The 13264-nt window shown below is 37.8% G+C and overlaps 1 protein-coding gene across 1 annotated transcript in view; it reads right to left on the bottom strand.

Moving 5' to 3' along the window:
- Positions 1-13264, bottom strand: part of LOC128652451 (CUB and sushi domain-containing protein 2-like) — a 1617569-nt gene that overhangs the window by 400749 nt on the left and 1203556 nt on the right. The window contains 2 exon segments of the mRNA XM_053705390.1: positions 4133-4289; positions 5236-5405. Of these exon segments, the coding sequence (XP_053561365.1) occupies positions 4133-4289; positions 5236-5405 (327 nt within the window).

Genomic DNA, 13264 nt, shown 5'->3' with positions numbered 1-13264 from the left:
ATTTTTCTGAAAATTACATTAAGGGGCATATTTATCAAGCTCCGTACGGAGCTTGAAGCCCTGTGTTTCTGGTTAGCCTTCAGACTCGCCAGAAACACCAGTTATGAAGCAGCGGTCTAAAGACCGCTGCTCCATAACCTGTTCGCCTGCTCTGAGGAGGCGGACAGTGATCACTGCAATTCAACGCGATCGAATATGATCGGGTTTAGTGACACCCCACTGCTAGCAGACGCGAATCTGCAGGGGGAGGCGTTGCACCAGCAATTCACAAGAGCTGCTGGTGCAATGCTGAATGCGGAGAGCGCATTGCTCTCCGCATTCAGCGAGATCTGTCGGACATGAACCGTAATGTCGGATCATGGCTGACAGGCCTTTCATATATAGGGGCCTAAATATTTTCTTTCATGCATATCAAAAAGCAGTAATCAAATATTTTGCAAATATATGTTTACATAGAAAAAAGGCTAAAGGGACTGTATACTTAGGCAAGCAGTATATAAGAGATTGTTGTATTTAAAGTTGATTCAGGAACAACCTTTACAAAGGGCTTCCCCCGACCATTGGGAGATTGATTTCTTCTGCTGCCTCTTATTTACATAGATTTTCTTTAGCCAATAATGTGGTACTGTCATTTTTAGCTTATATGGAGGTTTCATCAGGAAAAGCAGCTTTTTCAAATACAAGTTAAATGTAATGGTGTTATTTGTTAACAATTAAATACAATCCAGCAGTTAAAATAGCTCATTGGGAAAACATTAAATGGTAGAACATTTTATTGTACACTACTATAAAATAAGATTTTTATCGATCTTGAAAGCAAGCATTTTTTAAATATATCTGTATCAGCAAACAATAAAACACATCTGGTAATACTGTATTAGGGGCATATGAAGATCTGCTGTGCTACTGCAGAGAGGCTGGGGCACTATAATTGCAGCTGACACACCATACAAACCACCACTAGCTCTTTAGACTGGAGCTGTATTTGAATGCAGGTGAACAGCTGTTCTGTTAAGGGAGTAGTACTCAGCGTTGTACAAAATATTCAGTTTCTTGGCAATTTCTTGCATGCAATAGCCTTCATATCTCAGAACAAGAATAGATTAATGAGTTTCAGAAGAAAGTTATTTGTTTCTGGACCTTTTGAGCCTGAAATCAAACCCACAATTGCTGATGCCCTAGATACTCAACTAGTCTAATGAAGGTCAGTTTTATTGCTTCTTTAATCAGCACAACAATTTTCAGCTAGGCTAACATAAGTGCAAAAGGCTTTTCTAATAATCAGTTAGCCTTTTTAAATGATAAACTTGGATTAGCAAACACAACTAGCTATTAGAACACAGGACAGGTGATTGCTGATGGGGGCCTTTGAATGTAGATATTCCATTTCCAGGTACAATAGTCATTTGCAACATTAACAATGTCTACACTATATTTCTGATCAATTTGATATTATGTTAATGGACAAAATTGTTTTTCTTTGAAAACAATGCCATTTTAAGTGACCCCAAACTTTTGAACACTAGTGTATATAATAATATATTTTAGCATAGAACTTTTTTTTTTTTTAACTGTAATACATTAGTAGCAACAAAGAGCATAACATTACTTTAATGTACTTTTAATTGACATTGGAAGCAGCAGTAGGAATAATGAAAAAGGATGAGCTAGATTTCTGTACTGGCTTATAAAACAAAGTTATAGCGGCCTCTATTTGTTCAGGGCTAATATATCATTTAACCACATGCCAAAGATGAAGACATTACTGGCAAGGATTAAAAGTAAATGACGTTATACAGAGAGAGGTGGCTCGCTGCCACCAAATGGTTTAGGATGACTTGAAAACACTGTTCTTTTTTTTAAACAGCTTTAATGGTTAGGTGTTTATAGAAAGCAAAAAAAAAAAGCATTATGTGGCAGGGAATAAAAGGACAATAGCCAATTAATTTGAACTGCTGCTAACTGGATAACTTGAAGCGACTCAGGTGACAAATGGAAAAGATTATGGAGATTTAATGTCAGTTTAGTTAACTAAATGGACATCATAGGGAAAATAAAGTCAAAATAAAACCTTCATGGTTTAGATAGAGTGTGCAATTTAAACAACTTTCTAATTTACTACTATTAAAATTGCTTTTACTTGATATCATTTGTTAAAGAGTACACCTAGATAGGCTAATACGATCTCAGGGGAGTGTGATTGTTTTTAGAACTCTATAACGGCAGTTTTTGCAACAATGTTTTCAGCAATGCTATAACTTGTTACAAACAAGAAGGCAAAATAAATAATGAAACTTTTTTCTATAAACTTGTTATCTAAGCCTCTGCAGACTGCCCCCTTATTTCAGTTCTTTTGACAGACTTGCATTTTAGCCAATCAGTGCTGACTCATGAGCACAATATTATCTATATGGCACACTTAAACTAGCAGTGTCTGGCTGTGAAAAGCTTATAAAATGTACTGAGATAAGAGGCAGCCTGTAGTGGCTTAGAAACAGGTAGCTATTTACTAGTTTAGAGGTTATAAAGTATATTAATATAACAATGTAGGTTTTACAAAGCTGGGAAATGTGTATTAAAGGTGTTATCTATATTTTTAAACAAAAACAATTTAAGTAGGCTGTCCCTTAAAAGAGCATGACTGGCATACAGAAGCAGCAAAAAAGTTAAAGGGACATTAGACACTAGATTTTTCTTTGCATAAATGTTTTTTAGATGTTCCATTTATATAGCTCATCTGGGTGTGTTTTTTGTAAAAATATATAGTTTTGCTTATTTTTAAATAACATTGTGCTGATTTTCAGTCTCCTAACCAAGCCCCAAAGTTTTAGATGCATACTGATGTATACAGACTTCAGACTTTTTCTGTTTGTATAATGGGTCTTTTCATATGCAAGCAAGAGGGGGAGGGAGGGAGGGGGGGTCTGCTATCAGCCCCTTTCAGTTTGTGTCCCAGGCTAATCTTCAACAGTGCTAAACTTGTAGCTTCTAAGTAAGTTTTTAGAAGATTTTATATTGGATTTTTATATGCAGTTAAATGAAGATTGGTGTATACTGCCCCTTTAATGGTAAGAAGAAAGAGTTGAGTGCTGCAATCAAGATGTTATTACAAGGTGAATGCTAAGAAGAAGCACATACAAACAACAGTGGCATTTTCTTTAGACAAAAAGACAGCTGCACATGAGTTCCCGAGTACAAGGGGGAAGAACTCTTAAAGGGACACTGTACCCAAAATTTTTCTTTCATGATTCAGATTGAGCATGAAATTTTAAGCAACTTTCTAATTTACTCCTATTATCAAATTTTCTTCATTCTCTTGGTATCTTTATTTAAAATGCAAGAATGTAAGTTTAGATGCCGGCCCATTTTTGGTGAACAACCTGGGTTGTCCTTGCTGATTGGTGGATAAATTCATCCACCAATAAAAAATTGCTGTCCAGAGTACTGAACTCAAAAAAAGCATAGATGCCTTATTTTTCAAATAAAGATAGCAAGAGAACAAAGAAAAATTGATAATAGGAGTAAATTAGAAAGTTGCTTAAAATTGCATGCTCTTTCTGAATTACAAAACAAAATTTTTGGGTTCAGTGTCCCTTTAACGCTTGAATTTTACTGCAGGATGTATCTGCTTTTGCAAAAACATTGGATTAATGTAAAGTGCCTAGAGGGTTGGGCTCATCACTGAAATCTGTGTGTGATGGGCTTCCAATGATATTGTATTTAGGGAGTTGCTTTCTTTTTTGACTAATTGGAAGAACCACATATCCCAAAGTTTTTAACAGTTCATGAAAGGATCCTAAGATGAATTAATCAGATTCAAGGCAGAATTCAAATGACAGTGATGGTTTTAAAAAAAAAAAATTCAGTCTGAACTGGGTATGAGACAGCAGCTGAATTAGTACACTGTGCCTATAAGGTAGTTATATTTGAGAGGCAGATGAGGCACCTTGTACTATACTAATGAGGTGTTTGCAAGTTAATCTCTGCTGGTTAATACCATAAATGTTACAGAAAACTAAAACTAGAAAGTTTAAGATTGAATTTGCTATTCTTGTCTGCAGTATATAGGTATAGTGCTTACATTTAAGTACCTTACCCTGATACCTTGTATCTAACTAAAAGGGAGACTTACTTGAATAAAATAATTCAAATCCTTTGCTGGTGTTTTCTGCATTAGTAATGAATTCCAGCCAAAGAGCACTGGATGTGCTATTCAGGCTCCGCCCCAGCATTTCTGATTGGCTGAAAGATCCAAGGAGTCGAGCAGAATTGTTATGCCCATCATAAACCTATAATGTGGAAAGAAAACACAGGTTAAAGATGCTGAATCTTCCCTACTTGTTATTTTCCTTTATACCCTTATATGCACAATATTGACATACTTGATCAATTTTAACTAACAGTATTGACTTGAGTACAGACTGTTTTCCTGTCTTATTTTTCACAACGAATTGATTTTTTTTAAATGTTTTTTTAATTTCTTAATCTTTAATGTCTGTCAGACTTTATTAGACTTTAAATGTTTTTGTTTTGTTTTGTTTTTTTACAGAAAATCAAGATAAAACAGTTTCTACTTAAGACAACAGCTTTTATTTTTTATATTAAAGACATTTTCCATCCAATATGATTACAGATCACATTCACAGAGCATCTTCCAGACAAAGCTTTAACCCAGCCCCTGTCATTAGTTACTGCCTAGAAATGTCCTAAGACAGCTGTGTCAGAATTTGGTCATTGTGAGCTCCATACAAGACAACAAGTCATATTCTTAAATAGTTAAGAAATATATCAAGTAATCAGATGCAATCATTTAGATCATGTGATCTGTGACTAAAGGAGAGAGAGATTATACATAAAGATAGATCAATAGATGATAGATAGATATATGATAGATAGACAGATTGATAGATGATTGATAGATAGATGATAGATAGATAGATAGATAGATAGATAGATAGATAGATAGATAGATAGATAGATATAGAGATAGATAGATGGTAGATAGATAGATAGATAGATGATAGATAGATAGAAAATTGATTGATAGATAGATAGATAGATAGATAGATAGATAGATAGATAGATAGATACATAGAGAGATATAGAGAGATAGATGGTAGATAGATAGATAGATAGATAGATAGATAGATAGATAGATAGATAGATGGTAGATAGATAGATAGATAGATAGATAGACATATTTCACTTATCACAAACACTTTTAAGAGATATCACCTTTAGATAGTCCCCAGGCTGCAAGCTGAATGTCCTGGCTCTTAACTGGACGCCTTTCCCAGGCTGACTCTGGATAGAGTAGATGCACTCATGGTGGTTGCTGTAGTTTGCAGGGTAATTTGGGGACAGCAGCACACCCTGTGTCCCAGTAACTGATGCTCCACACTCCGCTGCAAGACAAGAGAGCAGCTGAGGTTAAGCTCTGTAAAAGCTAAAAAATAAATGTTGAGGGAGGGGGGCTCTACCAGATAATACAAGTAGGGAGGATAATGTAGGGATAATATGAGGAATAATGTGATGCAGAGCTCTGTGGCAATGATTACAGCCCCAACTAAGTGATGAAAAAGCTAAAACACAATAACATCTATAAGAACTGCTCAAACTTTATTTGTTAAGCTGCCCATATCTTGTATGTACATTATCAGGTGACAGGTTTGTAAATGTGTGAATTCAATGAACACCCAAGCACACTCATTAAATGTAATTGGACAGAAATAGAAATTCACACTTACACACCCATATAAATGCCAAACACTGGGCCGGATTACAAGTGGTGCAATTTTTAGCTCTTTCACTCGTGTGCAAAGCCCGCAAGGTGTAAGATTGTAACGTCTGCGGGTTAGCATGCGTATTACAAGATTAAACATGATCCTTTAGTCCTTTTCATCCACCAATCTCCTACTCAATTCAGCCTCAAAACTACTTAAACCATCATAAAATACTTTGCAATTACATTTCTCTGCAGTCTTGCAATAAATTAGCTTTTTTTATGTGAGAAGAACATATAGAAAGCATTTTGTAGATCTGAATCATTGTTACTCTCCTACATATAAGAGACTTAGGCAGGGGATAGGTTGAGCCTTGGGTTAGGGCTGTAACGCCGTGTTGCAACCAGTATGTCTTGCATGAACTTGCCTGTCAGTACGTTAGTATCATTATCCAAAATATGCAAGATGATACTTTATGAAGGATTGAAAAAGTCGGATATGTGTATGTACAGTATGTGCTTAAGCTAGTTCATTGCTAATTATGTACCGAAAATATTTGAATGTTTATTTACACTATTCATGTGCTCCTCCAGAAAATTGAGTGTATATGTATATGTATGTAGATCCCTTAAAGTGTCATTATATACTGAGTTCTGAATCTTATGGCTCTTAAGGGGTTACTTCCTGTTTCTGCTCTTTAGGAACAGCTATTTAGCTAATGTACTATAAAACTGTGAGTAAATGTTTTGGAAATGTTGTTTGAGAATATAATTGGGAGACCATATATATGGAATCATACTAGTAACTCCTAATATATGAATATATGACCACTGTTCCCAGTACCCTTAGAGCCCCTAATAGGGATCCTTTGTAAATTATTAGCCCTAGATCTGCCCCCCTCTTTCCCTCTCTTTTCCCCTCCCTCACTCTCCACCCCTCCCCCCCACACCCCTCTCCCCCCTCCCCCCCTCTTTCCCTCTCCCCCCCTCCCCCCCTCCCTCTCCCTCCCTCCCCCCCATACCCTCTCCCCCCTCCCCCCCATCCCCTCTCCCTCTCCCCCCCCTCCCCCTCTCCCCCCCTCTCCCTCTCCCCCCTCCCCCTCTCCCCCCTCCCCCTCTCCCCCCCATCTACCTCTCCCCCCTCCCCCTCTCCCTCTCCCCCCTCCCCCTCTCCCTCCTCCCCCTCTCCCCCCCATCTACCTCTCCCCCCTCCCCCTCTCCCTCCCCCCCTCTCTCCCTTCCCCCCTCTCTCGCCCCCTCTCCCTCTTCCCCCCTCTCTCTTTCTCCCTCCCCCCCTCCCCCGCCTTACTCCCCCTCTCCCTCTTTTTTCCTCCCTCTTCCAAGTATGTGGTAAGGGATAAACATCTTATCCTCCACATTCCCATTTGGCAGAGTTGTTTAGTCTCTGCCCTGCCTGTAGAGCCTTGTCCGAGTGTGTCCCGGTATGATTGTAAAAATGGCTCTTCGGGAATTTACTATGATTGTTACTCTGTGTTCCATACTTATAGACTTTTTATCACTTTCATTTTAGTATAAGGGATACCTCACTTATGTATCTAATATATATGATAGAACTACTGGCGTGATGCAAAAGGTCCAGAGATTGTATATTTCTTACTAGATTATAAGCCTTTTTGAACCTACAACTTTTAGATTCACACTCTCATTGACCTCCTAGCAGCTGTTTTAATGCGAATAGTTATACGCTGGTACCTATTAAGGTTCAAGTTTAAATATGAAACAGTCCCCGTAGTTTATTTCCCTAAAGTAGTGTAAGGTACTTGCATTTATATTGTTACTCTTAATTTTTTTTTTCATCTCCTTCAATTTTATTGTTAGTTTTCTGGACCTAATCATGGTCCCAGCGGCTATGGAAGGAGGATATAAAGTGTAGGCCTTGATTAGGCCTGCACTAACTAAAAGCCTCTGAGTAGTACATTTACCTAAATGAGGTCCAAAAGTGGCCTCGGCTACTATTGGGGGAAAAGGGGGTGCTTTGAGGTTTGCTCTGTCATTTTATATATATCCCAATCTGCGAATCTCCTTTGTATGTTATAATAAGGGATCTATTCCTAAATATGTTATTAAGCATCTGTTTATGTCCACAAAACTTATCTTGTCATATATTCTGTGCCATATGTTTGTCTGAGCAAACTGATTCTTGTTTTGTTATTGTTATTCCCTCAATAAAAAAACATATTTAAAAAAAAAAAAAGTTACATTGTGTTTCAGCTCTTTATCTAATCATCTGTTAAGGCCATTTAGGGGCAGATATCTAACAGGGTTAGACTAGTCAAGCCTAATGTGCGCTTCCAATTTTCAGAATTGGAGAACCCACAGTTTTAAAAACTTAAATTATAGGCAACTAAAGCAAAATAAATAATGAAAGTATAGTGCAAAGGCTTTTTTTAACTCTGTATAATTAAACATTTTACGTTAATCTCAACATGCTTCAGGTTATTTTCGTATTAAACTATTGCTTGCTTATACCAATGAGCTTAAAGGGATAGTCTAGTCAAAATTTAACTTTCATGATTCAGATAGAGCATGCAATTTTAAACAACTTTCTAATTTACTCCTATTATCAATTTGTCTTTGTTCTCTTGGTATCTTTATTTGAAAAAGCAAGAATGTAATCATAGGTGTCAGCCCAGTTTTGGTTCAAAACCTGGGTAGCAATTTCTGATTGGTGTCTAACCAATCAGCAAGCGCTACCCAGGTGCTGAACCAAAAATGGGCTGGCTCCTAAGCTTACATTCAAATGAAGAAACCAAGAGAACGAGGAAAAAATTAATAGGAGTAAATTAGAAAGATGCTTATAATTGCATGCTCTATCTGAATCCTGAAAGTTTAATTTTGACTAGACTATTCCTTTAACCACCACAAGATTCAAACACATAAAGTCAACTCTGAAACAGCAATAAATCACCAATCCTGAGCTGAACATAGCTGTTGGTTTGGTGGCTATGCATATCTGCTGTTCCTAATAGGCTCAGCAACCAATTTTGTTTCTAAATGAGTAGCACATTGCAAATCCTGAGCTGATTTTAACTATGTATTTAAAACCTTTTTGGGTGTTAAACAAATATGTAGAGGCAAACAATAGCTCTAAGGGAGAATGCATTAGAGAATTTTTTTGTTGCAGCTGTAGTTTCTCTGAATACCAGTGGTAGATTTTGTGCTATACCAGACACCGGGAAATAAGCTGCCCTTAAACAGAACAACTTTAGCTCATATTTCCTTTATATATTTCTTACAAACCACTGAGGGCTAGATTACGAGTGGCGTGCTAACTGTAGTGCACAAGTAATAACAGAATTTATGTTTACCTGATAAATTACTTTCTCCAACGGTGTGTCCGGTCCACGGCGTCATCCTTACTTGTGGGATATTCTCTTCCCCAACAGGAAATGGCAAAGAGCCCAGCAAAGCTGGTCACATGATCCCTCCTAGGCTCCGCCTACCCCAGTCATTCGACCGACGTTAAGGAGGAATATTTGCATAGGAGAAACCATATGGTACCGTGGTGACTGTAGTTAAAAAAATAAATTATCAGACCTGATTAAAAAACCAGGGCGGGCCGTGGACCGGACACACCGTTGGAGAAAGTAATTTATCAGGTAAACATAAATTCTGTTTTCTCCAACATAGGTGTGTCCGGTCCACGGCGTCATCCTTACTTGTGGGAACCAATACCAAAGCTTTAGGACACGTATGAAGGGAGGGAGCAAATCAGGTCACCTAAATGGAAGGCACCACGGCTTGCAAAACCTTTCTCCCAAAAATAGCCTCAGAAGAAGCAAAAGTATCAAACTTGTAAAATTTGGTAAAAGTGTGCAGTGAAGACCAAGTCGCTGCCCTACATATCTGATCAACAGAAGCCTCGTTCTTGAAGGCCCATGTGGAAGCCACAGCCCTAGTGGAATGAGCTGTGATTCTTTCGGGAGGCTGCCGTCCGGCAGTCTCGTAAGCCAATCTGATGATGCTTTTAATCCAAAAAGAGAGAGAGGTAGAAGTTGCTTTTTGACCTCTCCTTTTACCGGAATAAACAACAAACACTAAAAAACTCTAAGCCATCTCCGTGGAGATGTTGCCTGTACAACGGCAAAGAGAATGACTGGGGTAGGCGGAGCCTAGGAGGGATCATGTGACCAGCTTTGCTGGGCTCTTTGCCATTTCCTGTTGGGGAAGAGAATATCCCACAAGTAAGGATGACGCCGTGGACCGGACACACCTATGTTGGAGAAATTGGGTTTTTCTCAGCTTTTTGCAAGTGAAGAAAATAGTGCGCCTATAGCGAGTTGAAACTGAACACATTGGGGCATATGTATCAAGGTCTGTCGGACCTGATCCGACAGTGCGGATAAGGTCCGCCAGACATTGCTGAATACGGAGAGCAATACACTCACCGTATTCAGCATTGCACCAGCAGCTCACAAGAGCTGCTGGTGCAACGCTGCCCCCTGCAGACTTGTGGCCAATAGGCCGCCAGCAGGGGGGTGTCAATCAACCTGATCGTACTCGATCGGGTTGATTTCCGGCGATGTCTGTCCACCTGCTCTGAGCAGGCGGACAGGTTATGGAGCAGCAGTCTTTGTGACCGCTGCTCCATAACTGCTGTTTCTGGCGAGCCTGCAGGCTCGCCAGAAACACAGGGCATCAAGCTCCATTCGGAGCATGATACATATGCCCCATTAGCTCAAGTGCATTAGAATTTAAAAGGTTAGCGCGACTTCAGAGCCCGCGTAAAGGGTAGTGGAAGATAAAAGTAGCATAAAACACAACATAAATACATGTTAAAGTACAGTTGCACACAGTATAAACACAGTCTGATAAAAAATATTTAATTTTTTTTTTTTATTTAAAAAGTTATAAGGGCTCAAATATAGCTGGTATAAGGTGCTAGGGAAAAAAGGGCTGCAAGTGATTTAACATATACAGTATACATATATACATATGTCTAAATATGCATGTAAATTTATATATATAGATGTATGTACATATGTATTGAAGTATTTGTGTTTTAATGTATATGTACCGTACATATTTCACAATGTTCTTCACTTACAAGATGTCCTTTTTATTGTAAATACATATTACTATATATATCTGTAAAAAAATACCTATACCTGTATATCCTAAGTTGCAAACCCTGATGCGCATTACGCAAATTTTACATTCGTATGTCCTTCACATAGAAAAGAATGTACTAATAGGAATAGATATATAGGTATATATAGAAATAGATAGAAATATGTATTTACAATAAAAAGTACATTGTTCTGTATGTGAAGAACATTAGAATGTGAAATATTCATAATGCATGTTGGGTTTAGCGCACTTGAATAAATGTGATCAGGTTAGTGTACGAGTATGAGTGTTACTTTTTTTTATTCAATTTGCGTTCTCCATTGAAGTCTTTAAGAGAATACATTAACACGCTCTCAATATTCAAAGTTAATTTTTTGCGCGCATCAGCTTTTTACTCACGCTCTAACCTTTTACTTTCAACTTGTAATTTGAGCGCAACCCAACGTGCAAAAAGCCTCTGTCTTTTGCAAAGTTGACGTGCGAGCGCAAAATAACGCTCCGCTCATAACCTAGCCGTAAATATTGCTGCCTAAAAAAAGTTGTGTAAATTAGTCCTATAAGCCTTAGGTCAAGGTATACGTGTACAGTTTGAAGGCACACTTCAGTTCTGGAACATACTCGCAGCCAGGGCATATCACATATATAATATTATCAAAATGCTGAGCTACTCTGAGCCATTAAATCTTTTTTTAAAACATTTTTCTACACATATTGCCTACAGGGTAATGACGTAAAAATTTGTTTGCTCTGTTAACCCATCCTCTGTATATGTATTAAATTGTACAGCATTGATGTCAATCTGGCTGTGTAGAAATTGGTGACACATTGTTTTGTCAACTTGCTACAATCAAGCAGATCGCTCTTCACTGTCACGGCAGACTGACTCACATCTTGCAGCATGAACAGATGTTTATGTGCGGTGAAAACCTTTGCACATATTAAATGGTGTGAATTTTCTATCATATTTTCTTGTAAATCTGAACTTGTGTCTTCTGTCAATGCTGGATACAAACGAATATTCAAACATCACCAAATAAATAATTAATTCTGTAATATCTGATGACCAACCAGTATTAATAATCAAACTCATGTAAAAAAGCTGAATATTCATTATATGCTAGAAAGTGGTGGCTGTCAAATAAGAAAAAATGTAGTAAATCAATTCCTATAATAGGTATTCTTAATTGTATTTTATAGTTTAGTAAATAATCAAATTAATTAGTTTTATAAATAATGATTGCTATAAGTATTTTTAAAATGTTTTGAAAAATGTTAAATTGCACTAAAATCCTAATATACATTTGTTGCACTACTCGGTCTAATCATTGTTGTTTCCCTCCTTGTCTTGTACTGTATGACTGTAACAAGTTCATCCCCCTGTGGATTAGATTCATAGACAATCATGAATTTGCAAAGGGACAGCGTTTAAAAGAAATATGTTCAGAGTAATATTCCTTCCATTTGCATCTATAGTTGTCCAATACATGAAATCTTACACGTTAAACAAGAACATATTGCTAAATGTAAATCATTGTGTATAATATGATCATGATAAAACAGTGAATGATAGTAATAGCTACCCTCCTCTCTTTAAAAAGAAGACGGTAGCTATCACTATCATTCACTATTTTATACTCTTGAAAAAGCCTGGCTGTGGACTAGGAGAAACACGTAGAGGTGGACGTTTTATGCTGGCAATATAATTGCTTTTACTTGTCCTGGACTGTGCGCTACTACAGACGGATGACGTGACCGTGACTCCTGAAGTTTTCCAGAAATACTAAAGTATCTGGCGGCCGTGAAAGAGAAAAGGATAAGATCATTGCTCCTTGATACCACTGTGTATTGTAGCACCTGTTCTGGGCAATTTATTGGCTTACATCTAGTAAGTGTAAATTTTTATTTGCTTATGTGTCACTTGTAATAAACTAATATCTGCTTTCTGTCAAGTCTACTTCATGCTAATCCTAATAGACCTCTCTGCATCCATTGACACTGTTGACCATTTACTGCTGCCCAAGACCCTTCAATCCTTGGGTATTTGTGACACAGCTCTACTGTGGCTCTCTTCCTACTTTTCTAACCGTACCTTCAGTGTATCCTTCTCTGGCTCTTCTTCCTCCCCTCTACCCCTCTCTTTAGGGGTACCTCAAGGCTTAGTTCTAGGAATCCTTCTTGTATCAGTCTACACATCATGTATATTATCTTTAATTAAGTAATGTGGGCTTCAGTATTATCTTTATGCTGATGACATCCAAATCTACCTTTTTGCACCAGACTTTTCTTCTATTTTATACTGAATGGCTTCTCAATAACGAAAGCTGAACCTCTTTAAAACTGAACTCCTTCTATTTCCTCCCTTTTAAAAGTTTCCCATTCCCCAGATCTCACTTACTGTGGACAACTCTGTCATCAACTCAAGCCCTAAGGCCCCCTGCCTTGGGGTCACAC

This window comes from Bombina bombina, chromosome 3 (genome assembly GCF_027579735.1).
Source record: "Bombina bombina isolate aBomBom1 chromosome 3, aBomBom1.pri, whole genome shotgun sequence".
NCBI lineage: Eukaryota > Metazoa > Chordata > Amphibia > Anura > Bombinatoridae > Bombina > Bombina bombina.
This window is presented reverse-complemented; position numbering and strand designations above follow the sequence as displayed.